This window comes from Ictalurus punctatus, chromosome 16 (genome assembly GCF_001660625.3).
Source record: "Ictalurus punctatus breed USDA103 chromosome 16, Coco_2.0, whole genome shotgun sequence".
In the NCBI taxonomy this organism is placed as follows: domain Eukaryota; kingdom Metazoa; phylum Chordata; class Actinopteri; order Siluriformes; family Ictaluridae; genus Ictalurus; species Ictalurus punctatus.
The window spans coordinates 18,445,583-18,468,082 of NC_030431.2; the positions used below are offsets into that span (position 1 = coordinate 18,445,583).

Below are 22,500 nucleotides of genomic sequence, written 5' to 3' on the forward strand. Positions count from 1 at the left end.
TGACTTTGACGAGGGCTAAACTGTAATGGCTTTTGATGATCTAATGCACGCGGTACATCTTAAAATTGTGTCTAAAAAATTAATGTTCGACACTAATAAAGTGTGTCCTTGTGATTGTGCCACCGTCTGTGGTTGTAAAGTGACCTCTTAACTCCCAGGAGAGCAACATTTCAGCAAGCAAAGACACACTACACCGACAACACCTTAAGGCCAGAAAGTGAAGCGGCAGTGTTTTTATTTATTTATTTATTTTAAAATGTTTATTTCTTTCTTCCACTAAAATCTTAATAATCTGACCTGGCACACAACATGATTCTTCAGTTAGTGAGTACAAATTAATGTTTGTTCTCTCTTTTCAAACTCGCTGCCTCGGTTGCCACGCTCCGAATAATTACTGCCGTGCTAAAAAGAGCACCAGCGTTTCGAGGGTGCGCGATGACAAATTCATTAAATACCTCCGGCTTGAATAAACCCGAATGAGAGTACTAAATAATCGACAGAGTGTTCTGTGCTTTGATATGCAATGCTGCGAAAGCACCGAAACGGTAGTGAAGCCCATTTCATCTTCATTTAGACAATAAAAAAAATACCTCATGCCTGTTTAGACCTGCTTAGTAAATTGTCTGAACGGTACAAAGGCAATAAATAAGCCACCAAAAGCAAGCAAAAAAAAAAAAAAAATACATTTAAAAAAAAAATGCATAATGGAGATGCATAATGGAGAAATAATAGAAGATAAACTACAATAATAAAAGATGGTACGTTTCTGATAAAGATACAGAGAATAGAAACCAGTAGCTGTGCAGAAACGTACAGATATATACAGATAAGTAGCAGCTGGAACAGTAGCAGTTGGCTGGCTTCACTTTTCTCGGAGAAAGCACCTGCTAGCCTTCACTCTCCCTGGCTGGTGGTGGCTGGGTATTAGCCAAGACAATGTTAAGGAGGAGAATAAAGAAAGAAAGAAAGAAAGAAAGGAAAAAAATAGAGGGTGTGTGTGTGTTGTTCTGAACGTATATCCAATGTAAGGGCTGGACGAATAATAAATTCAAGTGAAACCGCCAATGTGCTGCCCAGTCCCATGGTTTGGTTGCTTGAATTATAGCTGAAACTGTAGCTAACTTAATGTAATGTTTGGTCAGCTAGTTCGCGCACATTAATACAGTGCATTAGAACAGATTTGTATATGATGATGTAGCAAAATGTGTTTTGCACCCCTGACAAAAAGTAAAGTCAAGCGAGTCGTCGTCCAACGTTTCAGCTATTAATGACATTTTATTCGCTTAGCACTTTTAGCCATGTACATAGTCACAGAGCAGCTTTGTAGAAATATAGATTTATCGGTAATGAGCGAGCCAGAGGTGACGATAGCAAGGAAAAAACCCCCTTACACGACACCAGGAAGAAACCATGAGAGTGTTGAGGGGGTTATTTTTGATTTCGTAAGAGTTCAGAAGTCCGTAAGGGTCTATGGTATCCGGGTGAAGTTATCCACTGTGTAACGAACGACACTCGGACGTAAATTCGATTGGGTGCCTTATATTTCCACGTTCGAAGTATTACTTGATTCTGGCGGGTTCGAGTTTTTCAACTCTCTTGAGATATTTATCCGCTATGCTAGCAGGAGGCATATAATAGCAGCTTTGTGTTGGACGTTCTAGCGGACGTGTTGGTGTTTCTACGACACCGATAGAGAAGATCGGATTCGGGTCTTCGAGAAAAGAAGATTGCTCGTCGTCTGTGGACAGCTAGTACCGAAAGCAGCTCATGCTTCGCGTCGATGTGTGTAGTGCAGCAGACGGTGGGATTTGGAGTGTGCACTATAGCGCACTATAGGGTCACGGCGTTAGTGTGTCATGCCGGTCAAGTTTAAACATGGCTACGTACTGAATGAAAAGTCAAATAAGAAGTAAAAGGGTTGTTTTTCTTTTTCTGGACGTTGAAAATGCTATGCATTAACTATGCATAAAAACAAAAACACTCTGGACGTGAAAATCTGCTTGTCCCAGGCATGCGATTTGTTCACCCTTGCATCCCTAACCTCATCTATGAACACTATTTATAAAACATGCCAGGAAATGCAAAGCAGCCAAGTCCGATCTGACTCTGTTTACCCCGTTACAGTCTGGGATTTGTGTTACTCTTCATTACTGACACGTCTCTTATTAAGCGAAAGTTCGACATCTGGTACCGGTCAGGTTGCTCTAATCTGTTGGAAGCTCACTGCTCCATTTTATTGTTAAATCCCATTTATTTCGACTGATAAAGTAACAAACATGGCTTCTGTTGGACATCACCTTTTAACAGCTGCCAAATGGGTCAGATCAAAATAGCAAAACCTCATTACAGTGATGGGGGTCTGATTACAGTGCGGTACGGCAGCCAGTCATGACCGTAAATATCTTAAAAGGTCAGCCTTTGCCCTTTGCTGTTCGTGGAAACAAGATACAAAAGAATTGCTTGACCACTGGCCAGGGTTAGGCTTTCGGAGCGAACGCCGGGTGATCGGTGAACGCTGTTGCTTTAAGCTATTATTAATACGCTGGCTATAATGCTTCCGCATGGTACAGACGCTCCCGGTCACCAGCTGCTCGATCAAAAGGTTAACCGAGTATATTAAAGCCGGATCGACTTTGAAAGATAGATTATGCAAATGTTTTTACGCCCTGCGTTTGAATTCGCTCTGAGCAGAACGTGCTTTATCATTCCGCTGCGTGATGAACTTAACCGAATTAAAGGAACAAATGGCAGCACCAGTGGCGTAGACGGGAATTCATTTCAGAGGAGGAAAATACGAAATAAAATTAAATCGCGTGATCTGAATGATTAAACTGTATGAGTAAGCGATGCGCTCATGCATTGAGGGTGAATGCCAGACAGTAGTAGGTGCAGTGATGGCACGAGTTTGTTATTTAGTCATTTAAGGCACGATCTACTGTTAACCGATCTTGCCGTATCAATAACGTCCCTATAAAATACCTCTTACGACAGTTCCGGTGAAAGTGATTCAAATAAGATGCTTATATAATAAGGGAAAATGGAAATGTTTTATCTTATAAAAGCAGATACACCAAAAAAAAAAAAAAAAGAAAAAGAAAAGAAAACCTTTCTTAACTCTATACCCGAGCTCACATTTCAAACAGAAATGGGGAAAAATGCATGATTGTGATTGGTTAATTTATTATTGTTATTTTTTTAAACCAAACAAACAAAGACATCAATCAAATGTGCAATCAATCAGACCACCACCATCATGTTTAACACAAGAAACCTGCTTTCACTGCTGTAGGGTCGTAAATGACTGTCTAGAAACATGGACCCATACATAGCATTATGGGAATACAGCTGAGCAAACAGTTTGTATCCCCTTATGATAGGAGACAAAGAAAAGAAGAGAATAGGATTTGGCATGATCTTCATGGTCACCAGACCTGACCTGCAGAAGGCATGGTGAGAAAAATGTGGGCTATATATTACAAAATCCAAAAAGCTGCTCACAGAGGGTAAAAGTGTTCAGACAGAGTTGAGGGCAAGGACAACTGTTCCGAATGTAACTGATCTATTTGAGTGAATCTTTATTACCTTAACATGAATGTATTGATGAAAATGGTTAAAGAGTACCCCAAGGGTATGCAAACTTTTGCACTTATATACATACATGTATGTATGTATGTATGTATGTATGTATGTATGTATGTATATATATATATATATATATATATATATATATATATATATATAGAGAGAGAGAGAGAGAGAGAGAGAGAGAGATTTCTATGGTGAATCATTAAGATTTAGAAGTTACTGTAAACTCAGTGGTGCTATTCTATTCAACATATCAAAAGATTTGTCTACACTCGCTAATTCCTGTAATCAATCTTAACGGGATCATTCTTCAGCGGCGTTAAAAACTACTATGGTATGCTCGTGCATTAGCGAAAAGGAAACGTTCACACTTCAGCCACCAACGCAACTTGCTGAGATGTTAGAAGCTTAATGAGCTCTGCAGCCGAATCAGCACTTACGCTCTGGCACAGGTACGATATTAATCCCAACACGGACATTCGATTATCACCACAAACTGCAGACAGGTGCGAAAGAAAAAAAAAAAAAAAAAAATATATATATATATATATATATATATATATATATATACACACACAGCACAGGTCACATGTATCATGTCACACACAGATCCCCAAGGACCAGTGATGAGTTAAAGCCATGTCTGTGTTTGCATACCGACGCTGTAACACTGGGCTGTTCTTGCACTAATAATAACCAAGTTAATCATTTTCGGTAATAGCAGAAGCAGCAAGATTATAGAGGAATGACATACTCATTGTTAGGCCTGTCGTGATTATTAAATAACCGTCTGATCGCGGTCATCTGATCTAACCGTTGTTATATCACCGCAATCATTTCACACCTTTAGAAGACACAAGGAGGGGGCGCTGAAGTACCTGCTCTGCACCTGCCTTGCTCTGCACGGACTACGCTGAGCAATTAATTATAAGGGGTCTTTATTTATCACAAGTACATTACAGCACAGTGAAATTGTTTTCTTCGCATACCCCAGCATGTCAGGAAGTTGGGGTCAGAGCGCGGGGTCTGCCATGATACAGCCCCTGGAGCAGAGAGGGTTAAGGGCCTTGCTCAAGGGCCCAACAGTGGCAGCGATGGGGCTTGAACCCACGACCTTCTGATTGGCAACCCAGAGCTTAGCAGTGCTGGGCAAGCAGTCGTATCAGTTCAATGATTAGATAACGATGGAGATGATTTCGGCGCAGAAAACGATGGCACCGAACTGGGCACATTTTGGTTTTACACCAGCTGAAAAAGGACAGCCGAAAGACATCGACACGGCGGTGTGTCGAATACGTAAGAGAGAAATGGCAGCGAAAAGCGCCAACACCACAAACTAAAGCAATCACCTCAAGACACATCACCCCACTGAATTCACCGAAAAACTGAAGGCGTCAGTTGCCAACAGCGCAGGCTTTCGACCGGGTAACGAAACATAAACGCGACAGTATCAAATGAGCTACCATAGACTTCCTGTCAGCTCAGACCAGTCTAGCCATTTCCCCTCAGACCTCTCTCATCAATAAGCTGTTTCAAGCAACAGATCTGCCACTCACTGGATGTTGTTTGTTTTCCGCACCATTCTCGGTAAACTCTATAGACTGTTGCGTGTGAAAATCCCAGATCAGCAGCAGTTTCTGAAACACCCGAACCAGCCCATCCGGCACCAACATCCATACCGAGGTCAAAGTCCCTGAGATCACGTCCCCCCCCCCCTCACTCAGACGTTTGATGTGAACATTAACTGAAGCTCCTGATCTGTACTTATTAAACCAAACAAAGCTTAAACAAAGCACAGCAAAAGCTGTTATTATATCATCCAATTCCTCACGTAGGACACTGCGCATTTTCATACACCTGGACTCGGACGGACCTCGGAATGTTACTAAAAGCTAAAAGGATACCGAGTGCATATTGAGCCTTTTTGAACTGGCTTCGTAAAAGTCATACTGTGTGACTGAACATGACTAAAGAAAGCATATTCGGTAAAAATGTTTTTAACGGGAAGAAAAAAAACCCACCACCATAATCGAAGATGTCAGATTTCAATACAGGCTTTCTTTACAAGGTACAAGAGGCAATACAAGTTCAGCTTGAAGGTCGCAGACTAATGGCTTGCTGTTGTTCGCGTGGCCTGTGATATCGGTGTAGAAAGGCATTAAAAGGCATCGCGTTCACCACAGCAGCCTGAAAATGCAACAACGTATGTAACTTTTTTTTGGAGAAAGAGTTCTTGTTCGCCTTAAAGCATGTAGGGTTTTTTTTTTTTTTAAGCTACTTCTAAAAATTCAAATGCATTTAATTTTTTCTAAATTTGAAATGCTACATATTTCAAGGGAAATGATGGGCAGGTCTTTGGGAAAAGTGGTTCGTTCTAGAACAAAACACAAGAGTCATACAGAGGATTGTTTGCCTTCCACAGCACTCGATAGAGGTCGAGATGGAGGCAGAGGACGATCCCAGGAGTCAGGCCATATTTATTTGTTCTTATACGTGCAGTAGGGAAAGGACGTGTTGACTCAAATGATGAGGCCAACGTTTTGTGCTCAGCCGCCTCTCCTAAGCATCACAAGTGGCACAATGGTAAATTATGTTTTGGGGGGTTTTTTTTGGTCTTGTGCACTACTCCAAAGTGACGGTCAAAAATCAGAGGAGAGAAGATTCGCTGCATTTCAGTGAAAGATTACAGACAAAGCAGAATTTTTTAATTTTTTTTTCCTGTCTCTGATGAGTCATGCACAATCTGACCAAGGACATAAGCCAACAAGGTAAAAATTTCTAGTTGTGGTTTTAAGTTGCCCTCAGGATTCAGTTTATTATTTCACAGTTACTAGAAAAGAAGCAAAGCCACTTTTCTTACTACTGAAACTTGCTGCTTTCTATATGGGGTTAAAAGTGTGTGGTGTAGAATTTGGTAGAATTCTAGCTGGTACGATGTGAAGTTCATCCACATATGTTCCGTGCATAGCTAGCTAACTACTCGGCTAGAATGGCAACGTTAACCAGAAACAAACTGAAATACTGACACACCAAGTATCATTAATTTGTCGATGCACGAATGGCTCACAGAGCAACAGAGCAAATTCATCCTATCTGGCGAACACTCGGTACGTTTACACGGACAACAATAATCCGATGTTAATTTGGTACTCTGATTAAGAAACTAGCATGTAAACAGCGATTATTGATGACCTTAATCTGACTAAAGTCACACCCGAAGTAAACCACAAATCGAATTAAGACGTGGAGTATTCCTGTTTTAGTCGCATTATCGAAGTGCGTTACAGACATGTACACACCTTAATCACGCTGTTAACCGCAGTGCTCAACCGTTTTTAGGGCAAACAAGAGAGCACGGCCGCGTCCGGAACCATGTACTTACCTCCTACAGTATATAGTAGGTTAAATACATGCATTTCAGCTACTATATAGCAGGTAAGTACGCGGTTTGGGACGCAGCCCACGGCTTCAAGCAGTCGTCTATTTGCACGTACAGCGTGACAAATAATTAACTGCACTTGAAGCGTACGTAAAATTAAAAATGAAACACCCCAAACTGTATACGGTACCATAACGAAGACCAACTGTATGTCGATACGTGAAATTCTGGAGGGACGTCGGACGGTGTGACGCGGTGACGTAATGACGTGTGCTGTTAATCGATCTATGTTCTATAACATGTAAAACAGGAACATGAAAGGAATATCCTAAAAGCAACTCATGTAAACACCTTAATCAGAATATTGTCGCATTCAGAATAAGGTCAATAATTACATTACTGCTGTCCATGTAAACATAGTCATGGTTTGTCTAATTATAGCTACAACCAGTCCATAGTGGATTTCACTGGATTTTTTTGTGATTGTTGCAGCCAAAAATGTTGGATTTTTCAGCGGCTTTTATCAAAATTTGCGATGCAGGTTGAATTTTTTCTTGGCGAAATTGCCGCTGCACGAAATTGCTTCACAGCGACGTTTGTTGGTAAACAAGATCTTTTAGCTGTACTCATGTTCAATGTACGTGAATCGAAAAGGGCGTTAACCGAATACGCGTTGTGGTAACGTCACATGACGCGTCTTGGCCCTTGGTGAAAAACCTGCAAACTCCTCTGAATATTTGCGGAGTTGGCTCGATTTCGCGTTCATTCCTGCGAACGCAAAATGGTGAAATCCTGGAGGGACTGTATAACGAAGATCCACAGAGGATTTTTTCAATCATTTATAAGAGTAAAAACAACACAAATATTCACAAAAAGTCTGTGGATCGCCGAGCTCTACTACTGCTGAGAAACTGCACTGGCTCGGTTGTTTGTTTCCATGAGGAGAAACTCGAGGGACGTTAAAGACATAGGAGTGGCAGGCTAACAGCTGCTTAGGCTCTAACTCTTACTGAGGATATGCAGTCACAACACATTACCGTCCTCCTGCTCTTGCTTCACGTTTTGGCACGGTTTCACACCACGCAAGTCTGCTGCGTCATGCCACAAACTGGTCAGGGAGGATCAGAAAAGCCTGACTCGACTTCCACGACTATGCTTAAATACTTACATGGAGCACGGCCAGGCTAATTCATTGAAGAGTGAACACGCGCACACACTTGAATTTGGATCCAGAGTTAAGAGGAAGTGAAGCACATTCAGAGAAAAAAAAAAAAAAAGAGGTTTTAAATGGACCGAGAGTCCAACTTAAAAGCTGCCATTTTCAATAACACACTTAGGCAGGATGCTCGTCAAAAAGAAAAAAAAGAAGAACATAATGAAATAGACCAGCGACTTTTAAGAGAAAACAGAAGGTATAACCATTTCAGCTGCAGCATTAGAGAGCATATCTGTCTTTACGGGCTTACTGAATTTTCTGCGAGTTTTCAATTCAATTTTATTAACACTGGACATTTTAAGTGTGAATTTAGGCCTAACGAGCGAGCCGGTGGCGAGGAAAAACTCCCTCAGATGATATGAGGAAGAAACCTTGAGAGAACCAGACTCAGAAGGGACCCCGTCCTCATCTGGGTAACAACAGAGAGTGTGCAAGTAAAAGAATGTTCATTATGGTTTTTATATGAAGTCTGTTTTGTTGAACTAATCCACTGATCAATAAAGGAGACCCGAGTACAAAATTGTATGTGGTAATTGCAGTCCTAAGGCCATAACAGCAACCGTAGACCCAGCAACCACCATGACCACGAGAATGTCCATGTGGAATTAAGGTTTTATTTTTGCCTTTAAACCCAGCATTTCAGGGACACAATTCTCTCTCATGGTCATCAAATTTGGGAAGAGAATACGCGGCACATCTTACAGAGTCAATAAGATACATCGTGATCTTTATGTTGATTCCGCTTAAACCCGGAGAAAAGGGTGTTTTCTCGTAAACGTGTCAATTCATGCACAAATCCAATCAGCCAATCATGTGGCAGCAGAGCAACGCTTAAACATATGCGGATACAGGTCGGTTAATGTTCACAACAAACGTCATAAAAGGGGGGAAAAAAATAGGATCTCAGTGACAGATGGCTGGTTTAAAGTATAGACAACAGGTTCTAGAGTTTACAAAGAATGGTGCAGGAAACAAAAAAAAACATCCAGTGAGCTGCAGTTCTGATGATGAGAGAGTCAAATGAATAGATCCATTCATCCATTTTCTATAACGCTTATCCTACACAGGGTTGTGAGGGAGCCTGGAGCCTATGCCAGGGGACCCGGGGCACAAGGCGGGAGACACCCTAGATGGGGTGCTAACCCATCACAGGGCACAATCACACACTACAGACAATCTGGAAATGCCAATTACCCTACAGCGCATGTCTTTGGACCCCGCCTCCCCAATGAATATATGTATGTGTCAAATGAATACATATTCCAAGGTGTATTATGAGGAGGAGAAAAAAAACCCTCTTCGTTATTATAGGGAGCAGAGATACGCTTCCCCATAGCTAAATAAAAATGCTATGCACGGACAAACTAACTAAAACAGGCAATCCCCTACGTAGGCCTCAAAGTGGCAGTGATGACACAGTGTGAGGTCACATGTAGCAGAATGACAGGAAGGTCCTGTGACTTGTACAGCAAAGCAGTACATGTTATAAATATGCCATTTTTACAGCAGACCGGCTGCTCCGAGGGTCTGTCACTGACGCATGAAGTGAAAAGACGCTACAGAAAATGAACACAAAAGTTGTCATGGCAAGAATTAAAACCTACAATCTCAGCTAAGAGACATGCAGTTACAGCTGCAATCGAAAATGATTCGACCCCCATCGCAAATCTGGTTCACCGTCAAAAATTTTGAGACGTTCAGCTGTTTGCAACGAATGAAATCAAACAAGAGCCATTGAAATACTTCAACACGACGAATGCTTCCCCAAAAACGTGGGGGAAATTTGAAACGGGGGTTGAAGAATCTCGATTGCAACTCTATAGATGTATTAACCGAACTCAAGGCATGCTATAGATACTGCAAAAAAATAAATAAATAAGTATGATATTTCTGGCCTCATATGACTGCTCTGAATGTATCGGAGTCTGGTCTGGCGAGATAAATTGGTCCTAGCATAATGAATCCCATGGCCATGCTTGCAAATATTATCATAGCAGGAGTGACTGGACAAATAGTAAGTGCATTACAGGGTTTCAGCATTATGCACTGCTCTATAATGGCTAGACCGATATATATGGACATCAAAAGTGCTTACTTAAAACAACACGAGCTAAATGGACAAAATCAACCTCATTAATCTAGATCAAGCCCAGTCTCTGGAGTGGCACTTAAAGCAGACGTACAAAAATTTTAATCAGGATAGTGTTTTGGGGTTTTTTTTTTTTGTTTGTTTTTTTAAGTAGAGTTTACTGTGATGAGAGTCGTCAATGAAATAAATCTGACTGAGAATAAGGGAAATAGAATGGATGCAATAGATTAAAAATGGCTGCACTCTGGTGTTACTTCGAACGGTGCTTCCAAATTTCAACACATTTTCCGTTGAAACTAAATTCTCACTAAAATCAGACACCGATTTACCCAAGTCTCTGCAAATCACCAACCATGAAGCTTGAAAGGAAAAGAAGAAAAAAACAAAAAAACAAACAAACCACCAAATAGTCTTCCATCAAAATATCATGAGTCTACACTGGCTGATTTCTCTGTGGGTCCATGGTTACACAAGGTCCAAATAACATAATCTTGAGCTAGCGGAAACGAGTCTCCGTTCGTACTCAACAAGCTTTCGTCATGGAGCACAGCAAAGACTGATCCGGTCATTATCATTCTGTTGGCTAGTAATAAATACAACACCGCCAACATCGATCATGCTCGACTCGAACAGATTTACGCTCGCCGTTCAATTCTGAAGTGGCAGAATCTTTGACCTAAACGGAGACGTTCTGACATCTTGTTTAATTAAGAGAATACTAAAAGCGGCACTCTGATCTAATTAAAACTGAAAGCCTATAAGACGAGTCCAGAGAGACCTCCAGAGAGCAAGTAATGAAAAGCTTATAAAAGCAACGAGTCAAGCCAAGCTGGCAGCGTTGGTGCACCGTGGCAAGCACAGCGATGGCATTCCACTTTGTTGGATGGCGTCATCATCTCTACCACTTGGCCATGTCCTGATCAAGGCCAAGTTATCGCCTTGCTGTAGTCCAGGAGCTGAATTTGCTGCAGGGATAAGGTGTGCTCGTTTTATTAAAAGTGAGGGGGGGGGGAGGACAAGGAGGAGGATGCAGGGGGGATTATTTAACTCTGCTGAGAAGTGGTTCTTGGCAGAGCAAATTCATTTCCGCTTTGCTTGGGTTGCAGAGCTTACGCCCGGTACGGCTGTGTTCCGGTCTGCCAGTGCACGACTAAGCTTTTGCTGCTGCTAATGTGCCAGCTCTGGATGTGTCAGAGTGACCATGTGAAAGGATTTTCCAGCAGGAAGGCTGCACATTCACAGAAGTCCACTGGTACAAAAGAAATAAAGGAATAAGTCATGTTTTTCCCTCCTTGGCAGGGAGGATAAGTGCATTTCTCACCTGTAAGCACCTGGAAGAAATGTCAAGTATTCAGAAAAGTAACCTCAATTATGTGGCAAAGGAACAATAATCTAAACTGAAGGTAATTAACCATTATATAGTAATACAGAACACAGTGCTTAGTCACCCACACCACGTTCTCAGACATAGTGCTAGCAATTTTTTTGCTTTTTACTATTCCTTTTTTCATAAAGCTTTTTCACACACACACACACACACGCACAGCTGTGTAAATACGTGCTGTAATCGATCCCATCCCTCATCGGTAATCTGACGAGTCATTTCAAGTCACTGCCCCGAGACCTTCGCTTTTGTCCACAATGACAGCCTCGAAGCAGCTCTAATTAATCCAAGCCAAGGATGGTTTTGTGCTTAGGTTATAAGTCATGAGATATATCAGGTATACAAATATCAGGTGCATGCTGAATGAATAGCCAAGGAGAGTTGTACTATAAAGCCACAGGGATCAGGTGGACCAAAACAGCGTTTTGAATTACCACGTCCACGAGATTTTCATTCAAACAGCGATGCTGGGAGATTAGAACGACGTCCATCTTTACTCAGACATACCCTCAAGACCCGGGTCGTTTTACATGCTGTGGCACCCACACGCTTATGGATTTGCTCAGGTGGTTAAGGAGGATACTCTTACCTTGAGTAGATCTCGCGGGAAATCTTGTCCTGCATTCAGGCCGTCCAGGTTGTTGATGAATTCCTGGCACGTCATCTTCTTCCCAATATTCTGCAAGTTAGAGGACACGTTTATTACCCTGATAGATGTAGTGCGACTGCAATACATCACCCAGCTCGGCCTTATTTAACCTGCGCGCTATCCGTAGCTACTGATAGCTGAGGGAACTTAATTAACGAACTGCTGTGCGTAAAGTGGGACTGCCAATATCGTGTCTCATTTTTAACTTGCAAATAGCAGCGCTGCAGTGGATGTCAAAGAATTGCTCTTGGGCTCATAGAAGCTGTATATTAACATAGCATCAATATTTCAATGCAAGCGAACCAGAACAACTTGCAACAGCAGAAAGAAAACCAACGACTACACCTGGCACAATCATTACTTCATCACTTATCAATTATTTGCGATGATTAGGTTCATTCACTTTTATTATTTTGAACATGCAGTCAGGTTCATAAGTATAATGGACATAATTTTGCCTGATGGATTTGAAATGAAGCAATCAAGATGTGACTGAAGTGTAGACTTTCAGCTCTGACCTCAACCCAATTGAGCATGCTTTTCATTTACTGAAGGTAGAAAGACTCGAAACAAGCAGCAACTGAAGGCAGCTGCAGTAAAAGCCTGGCAAAGCATCTCAAGGGAGGAAAAATCAGCATTTGGTGATGTCCATGGGTTCAGGATGTTCACATTTATTTAATTTTTTTGTTTTGTTTGAGTAGTTGAGGGTTTCCTGATCAATTCCTTAACTCCTTCCTCCATAGAAAAGATTATTAAATCATGAACTGAATTTTCAATATGACTCCATACCTGTCCCAAATTTTTCAGAATTGGGGTTGTACATCATTCTAAAGGAAAGTCTCAGTTAACAAAAAAAAATAAAAATAAATAATAATAATAATAATAATAATAATAAAAGTGCTGGAAACCTGCTTGAATTTCATTTTGGAAGAGTTTTAAATGTAATAAATGCCAGTTGTGCTCTCACAGACCCCCAGTGCACCTTTTCACCCAACAACATTTTTCTAAAATAGCATTATAATGAAATTTCTGTACATTATAAATAGATCTCTATATAAATAGATCTCTTCCAATTACAGAAATAATGTCCAATTTTCAGAAGAATTGCTATGCGCCAGCTATTCTGTCCACTTGATATACTGATGGTAGTTGACCGAAAAATATCTATATCGAAATGATATTGATATGCTGGAAGGATTTGATGTATTGAAGTCTGTTATGCACTTGCTTCATTGTCAGAAAATGTAATACTGTCAGGGAATTTGGCTCAGAATGTACTGGGGTCACATTTATATTAAAAGATTCCTATCCAGCTTTCTATTTAAAAAAAACCACAAAAACAAACAAATAAATAATTTTAAAAAACCCACACTGTCCTATGTTTTATATTTGAAAAGTGCAATGCCTCAACATAAAACTTCAGCTCAGCAATGACAAATATTATTTTTTTTTATTTCAAAGGAATGTGTTTAGCATTTTTTGAAAGATATGTTCAAAAGAAAGAGACCTCTCTGGAATAAAAAGGATTGCCTGCAGACACAAAATGTTCCCAGATGAAAGCAACCACCTTGCAGTTCAGGCACATCATTTATGATGAACAGAGCTGGTAGGCACACACGGTTTCATTGGTGATCATACAGCACTGTCACATAATCCAACACTATGGTAATTGATTAGTGCCTTGTTGTAACGGATAGCCTGTGCAGTTAGCCAAGCTAAAAATCTTTACTGATGTTCCAACAAGCTGGCATGTATATGATGTATATGATCCTGGCAATATTATAGAATTGCTCACTTGCACTCGTTGGTCGGACTGTCATGATTCTGAAATTTTGGTAATGATTTTTATAGAAATAACCCTGATTCACTCTGTACTATATTGAAAACACGTTATTTAATGTTTTACTTTGTGAATTTGATTTATTTTTGAAAATATACACTCATTTCAAATCTGATGACTGCAACACACTACAGAAAAGTTGGGACAGGCGATTGTTTACCACTGTGTAACGTCATCTTTTCTTTTAATAACACTTATTAAGCGTTTGGGCGCTGAGTGAAGACGCCTGTTGGCTTAGCAAGCAGAATTTTCCCCCATTCATCCATTATGCATTTCTTCAGCTGCGCAACTGTACGGGGCCTTCGTTGCCTTAATTTGCGCGCTTCATAATGTTCCACACATTCTCAATCGAAGACAGGTCAGGACTGCAGGCAGGCCATGCTAGCACCCGCACGCTCCAATCCGGGCAGAACGTGGTTTGGTGTTGTCCTGCTCTGGACGGCAGCATATGTTGCTCCAAAATGTGTACATATCTTTCTGCATTAATGATGCCCTCACAGATGTGCAAGTTACCCATGCCATGGGAACTGACACACCGGCATTCCATGACAGACGCTGGCTTTTGGACCTGACGCTGATAACAGCTTGGATGGTCCTTTTCCTCTTTGGCCTGGAGAACACGACGACTGTTTTGTCCAAAAACTTTTTGAAATGTTGACTCTTTGGACCACAAAACACGATTCCACAGTGCTACTGTCCATCTGAGATGAGACCAAGACTAGAGAAGTCAGCGGCGCTTCTGGACAGTGTTGATGTATGGCTTCTGCTTTGCATAGTAAAGCCTTAACTTGGTTCTGTGGATGCAGCGGCGAATGGTGTCGACTGACAAAGATTTACCAAAGTATTCCCGAGCCCATGTCAGGAAATCCATTACAGACTCATGACGGTTTTTAAGACCATGGCGTCTGAGGGATCGGAGATCACGCGTGTTCAGAAGTTTTCAGCCTTGCCCTTTATGCACCGAGATCTGACCGGATTCCTTGAATCTTTTAATTATACCGTGCACTGTAGAAGGTGAAATGCCCAAAATCCTACCGATTTGTCTTTGAGGAATGTTGTTCTCAAAGTGTTGGATTATTCGATGACACATCTGTTGGCACACTGGCGAGCCTCAACCCATCCTTACTTTTGAAGGACTAGACCTTTTCTGGAGACTCCTCATACTATGATTAGACGATCGCTTCACCTGTTTCACATCACCTTCTTATTTCAACTTGTCACATTGCTATTAGTCCTAAATTGCCCCTGTCCAACTTTTTGGAACTTGTTGCAGGCATTAATTTCAAAAAGAATGTTTACCTTCAAAAAACTATGCAGTTGATTAGCTAAAACATCAAATACCTTGTCTTTATATGATTTTTGTTTAAATACAAGTCAAAAGTTCATTTACATTCAACCCTCTTTGTTTTTATTTGCATTTTCCATACTGTCCCATCTTTTCTGGAATTGGGATTGTAGAAAAAAAACAAAAACAAAACTTGAATGCTCTATAATCATCATATGGCTTTGGCAAAAAATGGGCAAGATTACAAAAAAAGGCAGCAGCTACATTAATAACTGGAAGACACTAAACAATTCCGAACAGCTATTGAGTGAATATTGCGTTTAACCCTAACTGTATCCATGTCCTTTAAAGCCGCAATAGTCATTTTATTTTTCTTAATTGTACAAATAACCTAGAAATATGTAAAGGATATTTAAATAATAATTGTTTACGCCAAGGATTCCTAAGTGTATTTACGTGGCTGAGAAAACACACATACTTAGTTTAACCTACTGAGACCCTCACTTAAATATTGCTGAGATGTTTACTTACTACAAGCAATCGAAATATAACCGAAACATGACCTTCTAATTATGAAGATCATGCTTTACTTTCATTTTTCCATAAAATGTGCTTGTTCCAATGGCAGCCAGACTGAAAAGACAGGAAAAGTTCATTGGCAAGGCCACACCCCCTCACGTGATGTCATTTTAAAGCCCCAGTTGTCCTCTTTAAGGAACAAGAGGACTTAATAAAGTAATACACATAGTATGAGAGATATGAGCAAATTTTTATTTTATTTTTTTTTAAACAGTATTAATTAACCATTTTCACAGTTTGAATATTTCAATTATAGGTCGACTAAGTTTATATATATATAAATAACTTAGTCGACCTATAATTGAAATATTCAAACTGTGAAAATATAAATTTAGAAATTAAGCATGTGTAAGCCTTGCATGTCTAAAAAAAAAAAAAACCCCTGTAAAACAATACAGCACAGATTAGCTTTCAGCTTCCAATCTGGTAGCAGCAGGGAAGACCCTGATCGCAAATGCATTATAGATACACCACACAGTGTGAGATTTGTACAGTATTCATTATTCTTACAGCCACACGGAGCTTTAACAAGATAATTAAAACCTCAAATTGATGAGAGTATTTAGACTAATGAATCCTGGACAACGAAAAGGACGGTAAAAGCTCGGTTTACGTTTCGTCCTCTCCAACAAGTACACGCGCACAAGTTAAAATCCTCTGCGATCCTGAACAGTTATTATTACTATTAATAAAACCCAACCTAGAGTCCAAATATAGGATCCCAGTTTGAGTGCTTTTACGTGCTGTTTTCTCATAACATCAGAGACAAAGGCTAGAGAGAGCGGGTCGCTGTGAATGCTAAAATAATGAGCAGAAGGTGTTTGTTCCAGTGACTTTGCAGTTTCTGCCAGCACCAGCCGAGTTTGTAGGTGGACAGCACTGACAAATGTTCAGACTGGCACACGAGATCGGAGTGACACGGGGCCTGTTTCTGAAGCATACAAGGAAGAGAGATTCCTCCAGAACTTCAGGTTCTGCTGTAACCCAAAGGAATAAAAGGAGGCACTAAAAAGTCAGCTCAGTGAATGAATGTGCATCGTCCACAGCTTTCGCTTGATATGGTTTGGGTGCTGCGTTCTGACAGTAGCTGGGCATTGATCTCCGACTTATAAAATCTCTTTGCTGGTATAAACGCTTCGATTCTTATCCACTTGTAAATCTCCGTGCTCTCCACGTGCCTCTGATGCTGTGCTCATAAAAATGACGCTAAAAAGCTCAAATGACTTCAGTACCAACTATAACACTTTTTTTTTTTTGGGGGGGGGGGGGGGGGGGGCACAAAGCATGCCATTTATTTCTGGTCTTTTAATTATTCATTTTTAAACCCCATCACTGATTAATTCTCAGTTCTACTGATTCATTTTCTATAACAGCAGCTCTGACAATAGTGTCGTTGCAAGGCAAAAACCCAGGGCATTTCTATAGCCGATAGCTCATTAACAGGGACTCGTATGGCTGATGCTCCACGGATATAATAAACAAATGGGGAAAAACAACAACAAGGTGAAGCTTTCTGTAGTCTTTTAGTTAAGATTTTGCAAGGAGTCTCCAGTGTCAGAGCTTGATGACAATCAGATGTAAAGCTGCAAGTTTTACAAGACAGGAAAGTCTTCAGGCCACGGCATTAAACAGGACTATAAATACACTCTATGGCCAAAGGTTTGTGGACACCTGACCATAACACTCGTATCTGCTCTTTGAACAGGTCTTCCCAGATTTAGTCCCCGCTTTGCTCTTATAATAACCCCCCACTCTTCTGGGAAGGCTTTCAACTAGATTTTGGAGCACGGCAGATCGGAATCGTGCCCATTACGCATTAGTGAGGTCGGGTACTGATGAGGAGACCACGTAGCATTCCAGTTCATCCCAAAAGGTCTTCAGTGGGGTTGAGGTCAGGGCTCTGTGCAGGCCACTTGAGTTCTTCCACAAGGTAAGGTCCATGAAGACATGGTTTGCCAGAGACACGGTCAAGCTGGACCAACTCTGTGGCAACAGTTTGGGGAAGAACCACATATGGGTGTGATGGTCAGGTTCCACAAAGTTTGGCCATATATTGTAGCTCCAAAAATAAATAAAATAAAAATCTTTAAAAAATTGGCTAATTGCTGTGGTATAAGTGGAATGAAACAACAGGGAGAGCTATTATTGGAAAATCAACCTCAACACCACTGAATCATTGATTATTTTACACTATATGTGTTTTATTTCTTACTTAATAAATATCTGTCAAAAAATATAGTTATATTCAAGTAGACTAAGTTCTAACTACAGGCTGCTGTGGCTTTTATTAATGCCAGAGCTACATACTGTCCTAACAGAAAGGACATAGTATACAAAAGTCCTCTATGCACTACAGAGAATCAAATTCCCAGTCCAAAGGCAAAAGGCAAAAGTAATTAAACATCATCATGCTTTATTTATCAACAATGGTTTCAACCTCGGTGAGTGACAGCAGCAGCAGTTGCCTCCAGTAGAACACTTCTTTCTAAACCCATGGGTTGTTTTTTTTTTTTTTTTTTAAACGCTATTTTACACAAACCGGCCCAATTTTGTCTGTGTGTGAAGAGGGGAAATTTTCTTGACAAAGGAGTTACGGCTTTGCCAATTTCACACAACTTTACACAGCACATTCAGCACCTGCGTGAAGGCCGCTACCATGAATCTTTCAAAAGTGACTGTCTAGCAAACTAACAAGATGTGGGCGTGAAATATTGGCGTCTCCGTGGCGCATATGTGTTCTATTGAGACGGAGCCAGAAAACGTCAAAACCGAGATTCGCCACCCCGTGAGTATAAAGACACATGAGCAAGCTCTATGGAGACAAAAAGAGGAGCTATTCTGAGAAACGTCTCGAAGCTGGTGTTACACAGATAATAAAGTAACCAAAAGATCGATTCGAAAAACGATCATTTCTTATAACAAGCGAAACTGTAATAGCTTATAATATATTCTCTTTTTTTGGTCTATTTAAAACAATGCATTTCTATAAAAATGTATTCATTTGGGTGGCACGATATGCAGTAAACATTTGAATGGGACATGAACCGAGGAAAAGATCTCCACCACAACTGGCAGTCTGAATGTGAAAATGCTGAAGGGTAGTATGAATAAATAATACCCCTTAAAAAAAAAAAAAAAATACAAGTCTTTAGTGTAATGTCTGTCCACTCGGTGGCCATCTTGGCAACGCTCCTGAGCTAGTATCTCCTTGAATATGAAAAGACCAATAAAACATAAGAAATCACTGTTAAAACCTGTCCAAACCGTGTAAAGAATATTTTGTCGTCGTCATCTCGACACAAAAATCTGTTTATAGCAACGTGTCAGCTTGTGGAAACCTACCGTCTTTCTAAGACACTTTACGTTCTTTTTAAATTCGTCACCTGTCTGTATCATCCGTCTCAACAGCAGAAGCCCCGGATTTATATATTAAATCAGATCACTAAGCATGCAGGCCATTCACGACAGACCACCTCCACACACTTAATATGGAAATGGACTTGTCACTCTAAGGTCCACCTTCATTCACACAAAGGAATTATAGACGACTTTATAATTATATTTATTCATTAGGCAGAGACTTTTCATCCAAAGCGTCTCCTTAACGAATAAAGTGAGGCCGAACGTTAAAGCTTTCACTTAAAAGTTTTGATTAAAGCTGTCTAGGCACGGCACTTTTTTTTATTTATTTATTTTTTTTTAAAGAGGTGTCAAAAATCCTACAGTAACCAGGTAGATTCAGAGGGCCCCATGTAAAATGGGGAAGCATGTAACAACCAATAGGGATGCATCGATACCATTTTTTCAGACCAAGTATATGTTTTTGGTACTCATCAACACCAATGACACCGATACCAAAACGAGGACTTGGTATATAATCAATCAGGGTGTCACAAACAGAGCTACATAAAACGTTCTACGTTCATTATTGAGCGGGTTTTTTTCCGTCCCACTTCTGTTCAGCTGCAAGTTTTTCTTTTCACTGCATCAGTATCACTGTTGCGTTTGTTGTTTCGACCAATAGATCGTCAAGAACATACTGGCTAAGTGTTGTTATTTCTATTCACCTAGTGTTGTCTGTAAAACATTTCTTTAGCTAGCTACCTAGTTTTTGCTGCAGCATTTGTTGCTAGCAATGAACTCCTCTTGGTAAGTTTTATCTTTATGATGTTTTATACGGCTACTTGTATTGTAGGGAGATGCTGTAGTAGAACCTCCTGATATTTTCACAGTGCAGGGTTTGCAGTCTGCTTTGCTTTGATCGCCATTTGATTGTGTCGCTGTTATTCTGTGTCTTCTGTTCATTAGGACGACATCGGTGGTACTGGCTGTTGGTATTGGAGTATTTTTTGAGTGCGAGTATGTGTAAATGAGCACCGATTCCAAGAGCTAGTACTGGTATTGATGCGTTATTACTGTAAAGATACTTAGAAGTGAATATTAGTATGCAGTGGTGAGGAACATACCTGTCCATGAAGGTCACTGTTCAGCAGCATTAAAGCACATGTAAGGCAATGCACTTCATCTGAAGAAAAAAACAAAACAAACCAAAAACACATTTATTCAGGAGTAATTATTCCGCCATGGCTATATTGGGTTTCAGGGGAACGGTCTGGCCAATTACCACACTCACAGCTTGGGGCACGTACTTCAAAATGTAATTTTCTCCATTTATTTATTTATTTTTTTAAATGCTGCATTTTAAATTGTGACATGAAGAGCTCTAAACATGCAGATCTCATCCATCTCTCCACTGGGCCAAAGTGTAACGCCAGTTCCATGGCAACAGTCTTAGCAACAAGGAGACCGTTTTAGCTTATACCATCTACTGGTCACACAGGCTTGTTGTTACCAAGACGGTTGCTACGGGGGAGACATGACACTCAAGCATCAAACAGACAAACGATACACAAGGCAAAGACACTGACATTAAAGGCTGATTTCATTAAATGTTCTACAGAGGGTGGAAAATAAATAAATAATACTTCATTCCAAAACACGTTCTTTGTTTTTTCTTCTTCTTCTTTTTTTTTTTTTAACTTGTTTAAAGGGCAAACTGTTGGAAAGGTTATCTCTGTGTGACCTTCTCCTGAACCTGTGCTCGTCTTTCAGCTGTCATTTATCAGCCTGAGCTGATTGAGCCTGATAATGCCCAGTTAATGGCTAATACCCCAAGGGACAGTTGAGTTGATCTGTGGCTAATCTATAGGCTGGGAGGTAGGGAAGGAAGCCGTTATGTGTAAAGGCTGAGAAATTGAAAAACACTCACTAAATCCATGCAGGATTCACGAGTGAAGATCAAATTTCCGAATCCTCAATTGGTCCTCACTAAATAAACTAAATACAATGTAAATAAAGCAGCGTTTAATCCTAAAACTGGCTTCGCAGGCACAGATGTATCCTGTAGTCACTAATCATTAGTGTTATCACTAATGACGGCACAATTTAGACCAAGCTTAAAAAAAGAAGAAGAAAAAGGAAAAGAAGAAAAAAAAAAGAAAAGAAAAAAACGACGATGACGACCTTTTTAAATGGACAATTAATGGATTAACTGTTTGGGGATTTGAGTACCCATTAGACAAAACTGTATTTACAAAAAAATCATTTCAGACCACAGTTTAATAGGATTACAAATAGTGTAGTACCTTGTGAGGCGAGGATGGTGGGGTTACATTGATAGTACCTATTAGAAAAGTGGATTAAAACCCGCTCTCGTTCCTGGGTTTCACCCATTAGTGCAAAAGCTTTGAGAAAGGATCTAAACAGGGAAGAAAAGAAAAAAAAAACAACACAACAACAACAAGAGAATGATCACAATTTCTAAGAACACAACTTGCAATCCTGATACAAAGCATTAACTCTCATTTTATGATCAATACATTATTTATGGTCTACTAATAGCATTGCTGAATTCTGATAAACACTGTAAAACACTGCAGACACTCTTGTGTGTGAAAACCCCAGGAGATCAGCAGTATCTGAAATATTTAAACCAGTCCTTCTGGTACCAAAAACCATGCCACGGTTAAAGTCCCAGACAGCACATTCTTTCCCCCATTCTGATGTTTGATTGGATAACTGCATGAATGTTCAGGTGTTCCTATTAAAGTGACTGGTGAGTATATGTTAATGCACTTCTTTTTATATATATATATATATATATATATATATATATATATATATATATATATATATATATATATACATATATACACACATACACACACACACACACACACCTACATACACATATACACACACACGTATTATTATTTAATATAATTATTTAGTATAATTATTATTATATTATTATTACTGTCCTGAGTAAGCTATTTCACATATGAGATGTTTACAGTTAGTCCACAACACAAGATAGTAGCTGAATTTATAAAAAATTACCCTGTTCAAAAGTTTACATCCCCCTGCAACATCATATAGCCGCTGTTGGAAAGGGGTCAAGTATGCAGAAAATGCTGGAAAAGCAGAGAATGTGC

At 40.1% G+C, this 22,500-nt stretch overlaps 1 protein-coding gene across 11 annotated transcripts in view; it reads right to left on the reverse strand.

The window, feature by feature from the left end:
- The window catches only part of psd3l (pleckstrin and Sec7 domain containing 3, like), a 156,761-nt gene that overhangs the window by 47,358 nt on the left and 86,903 nt on the right, over positions 1-22,500 (reverse strand). For all 11 annotated transcript variants that reach the window (XM_017489113.3, XM_017489112.3, XM_053686961.1 and 8 more), the window contains 3 exons: positions 21,652-21,764; positions 20,473-20,531; positions 12,243-12,332 (listed from right to left, as the gene is read on the reverse strand). In XM_017489113.3, coding sequence (XP_017344602.1) covers positions 12,243-12,332; positions 20,473-20,531; positions 21,652-21,764 — 262 coding nt within the window. The remainder of the gene's footprint in view (positions 1-12,242; positions 12,333-20,472; positions 20,532-21,651; positions 21,765-22,500) is intronic.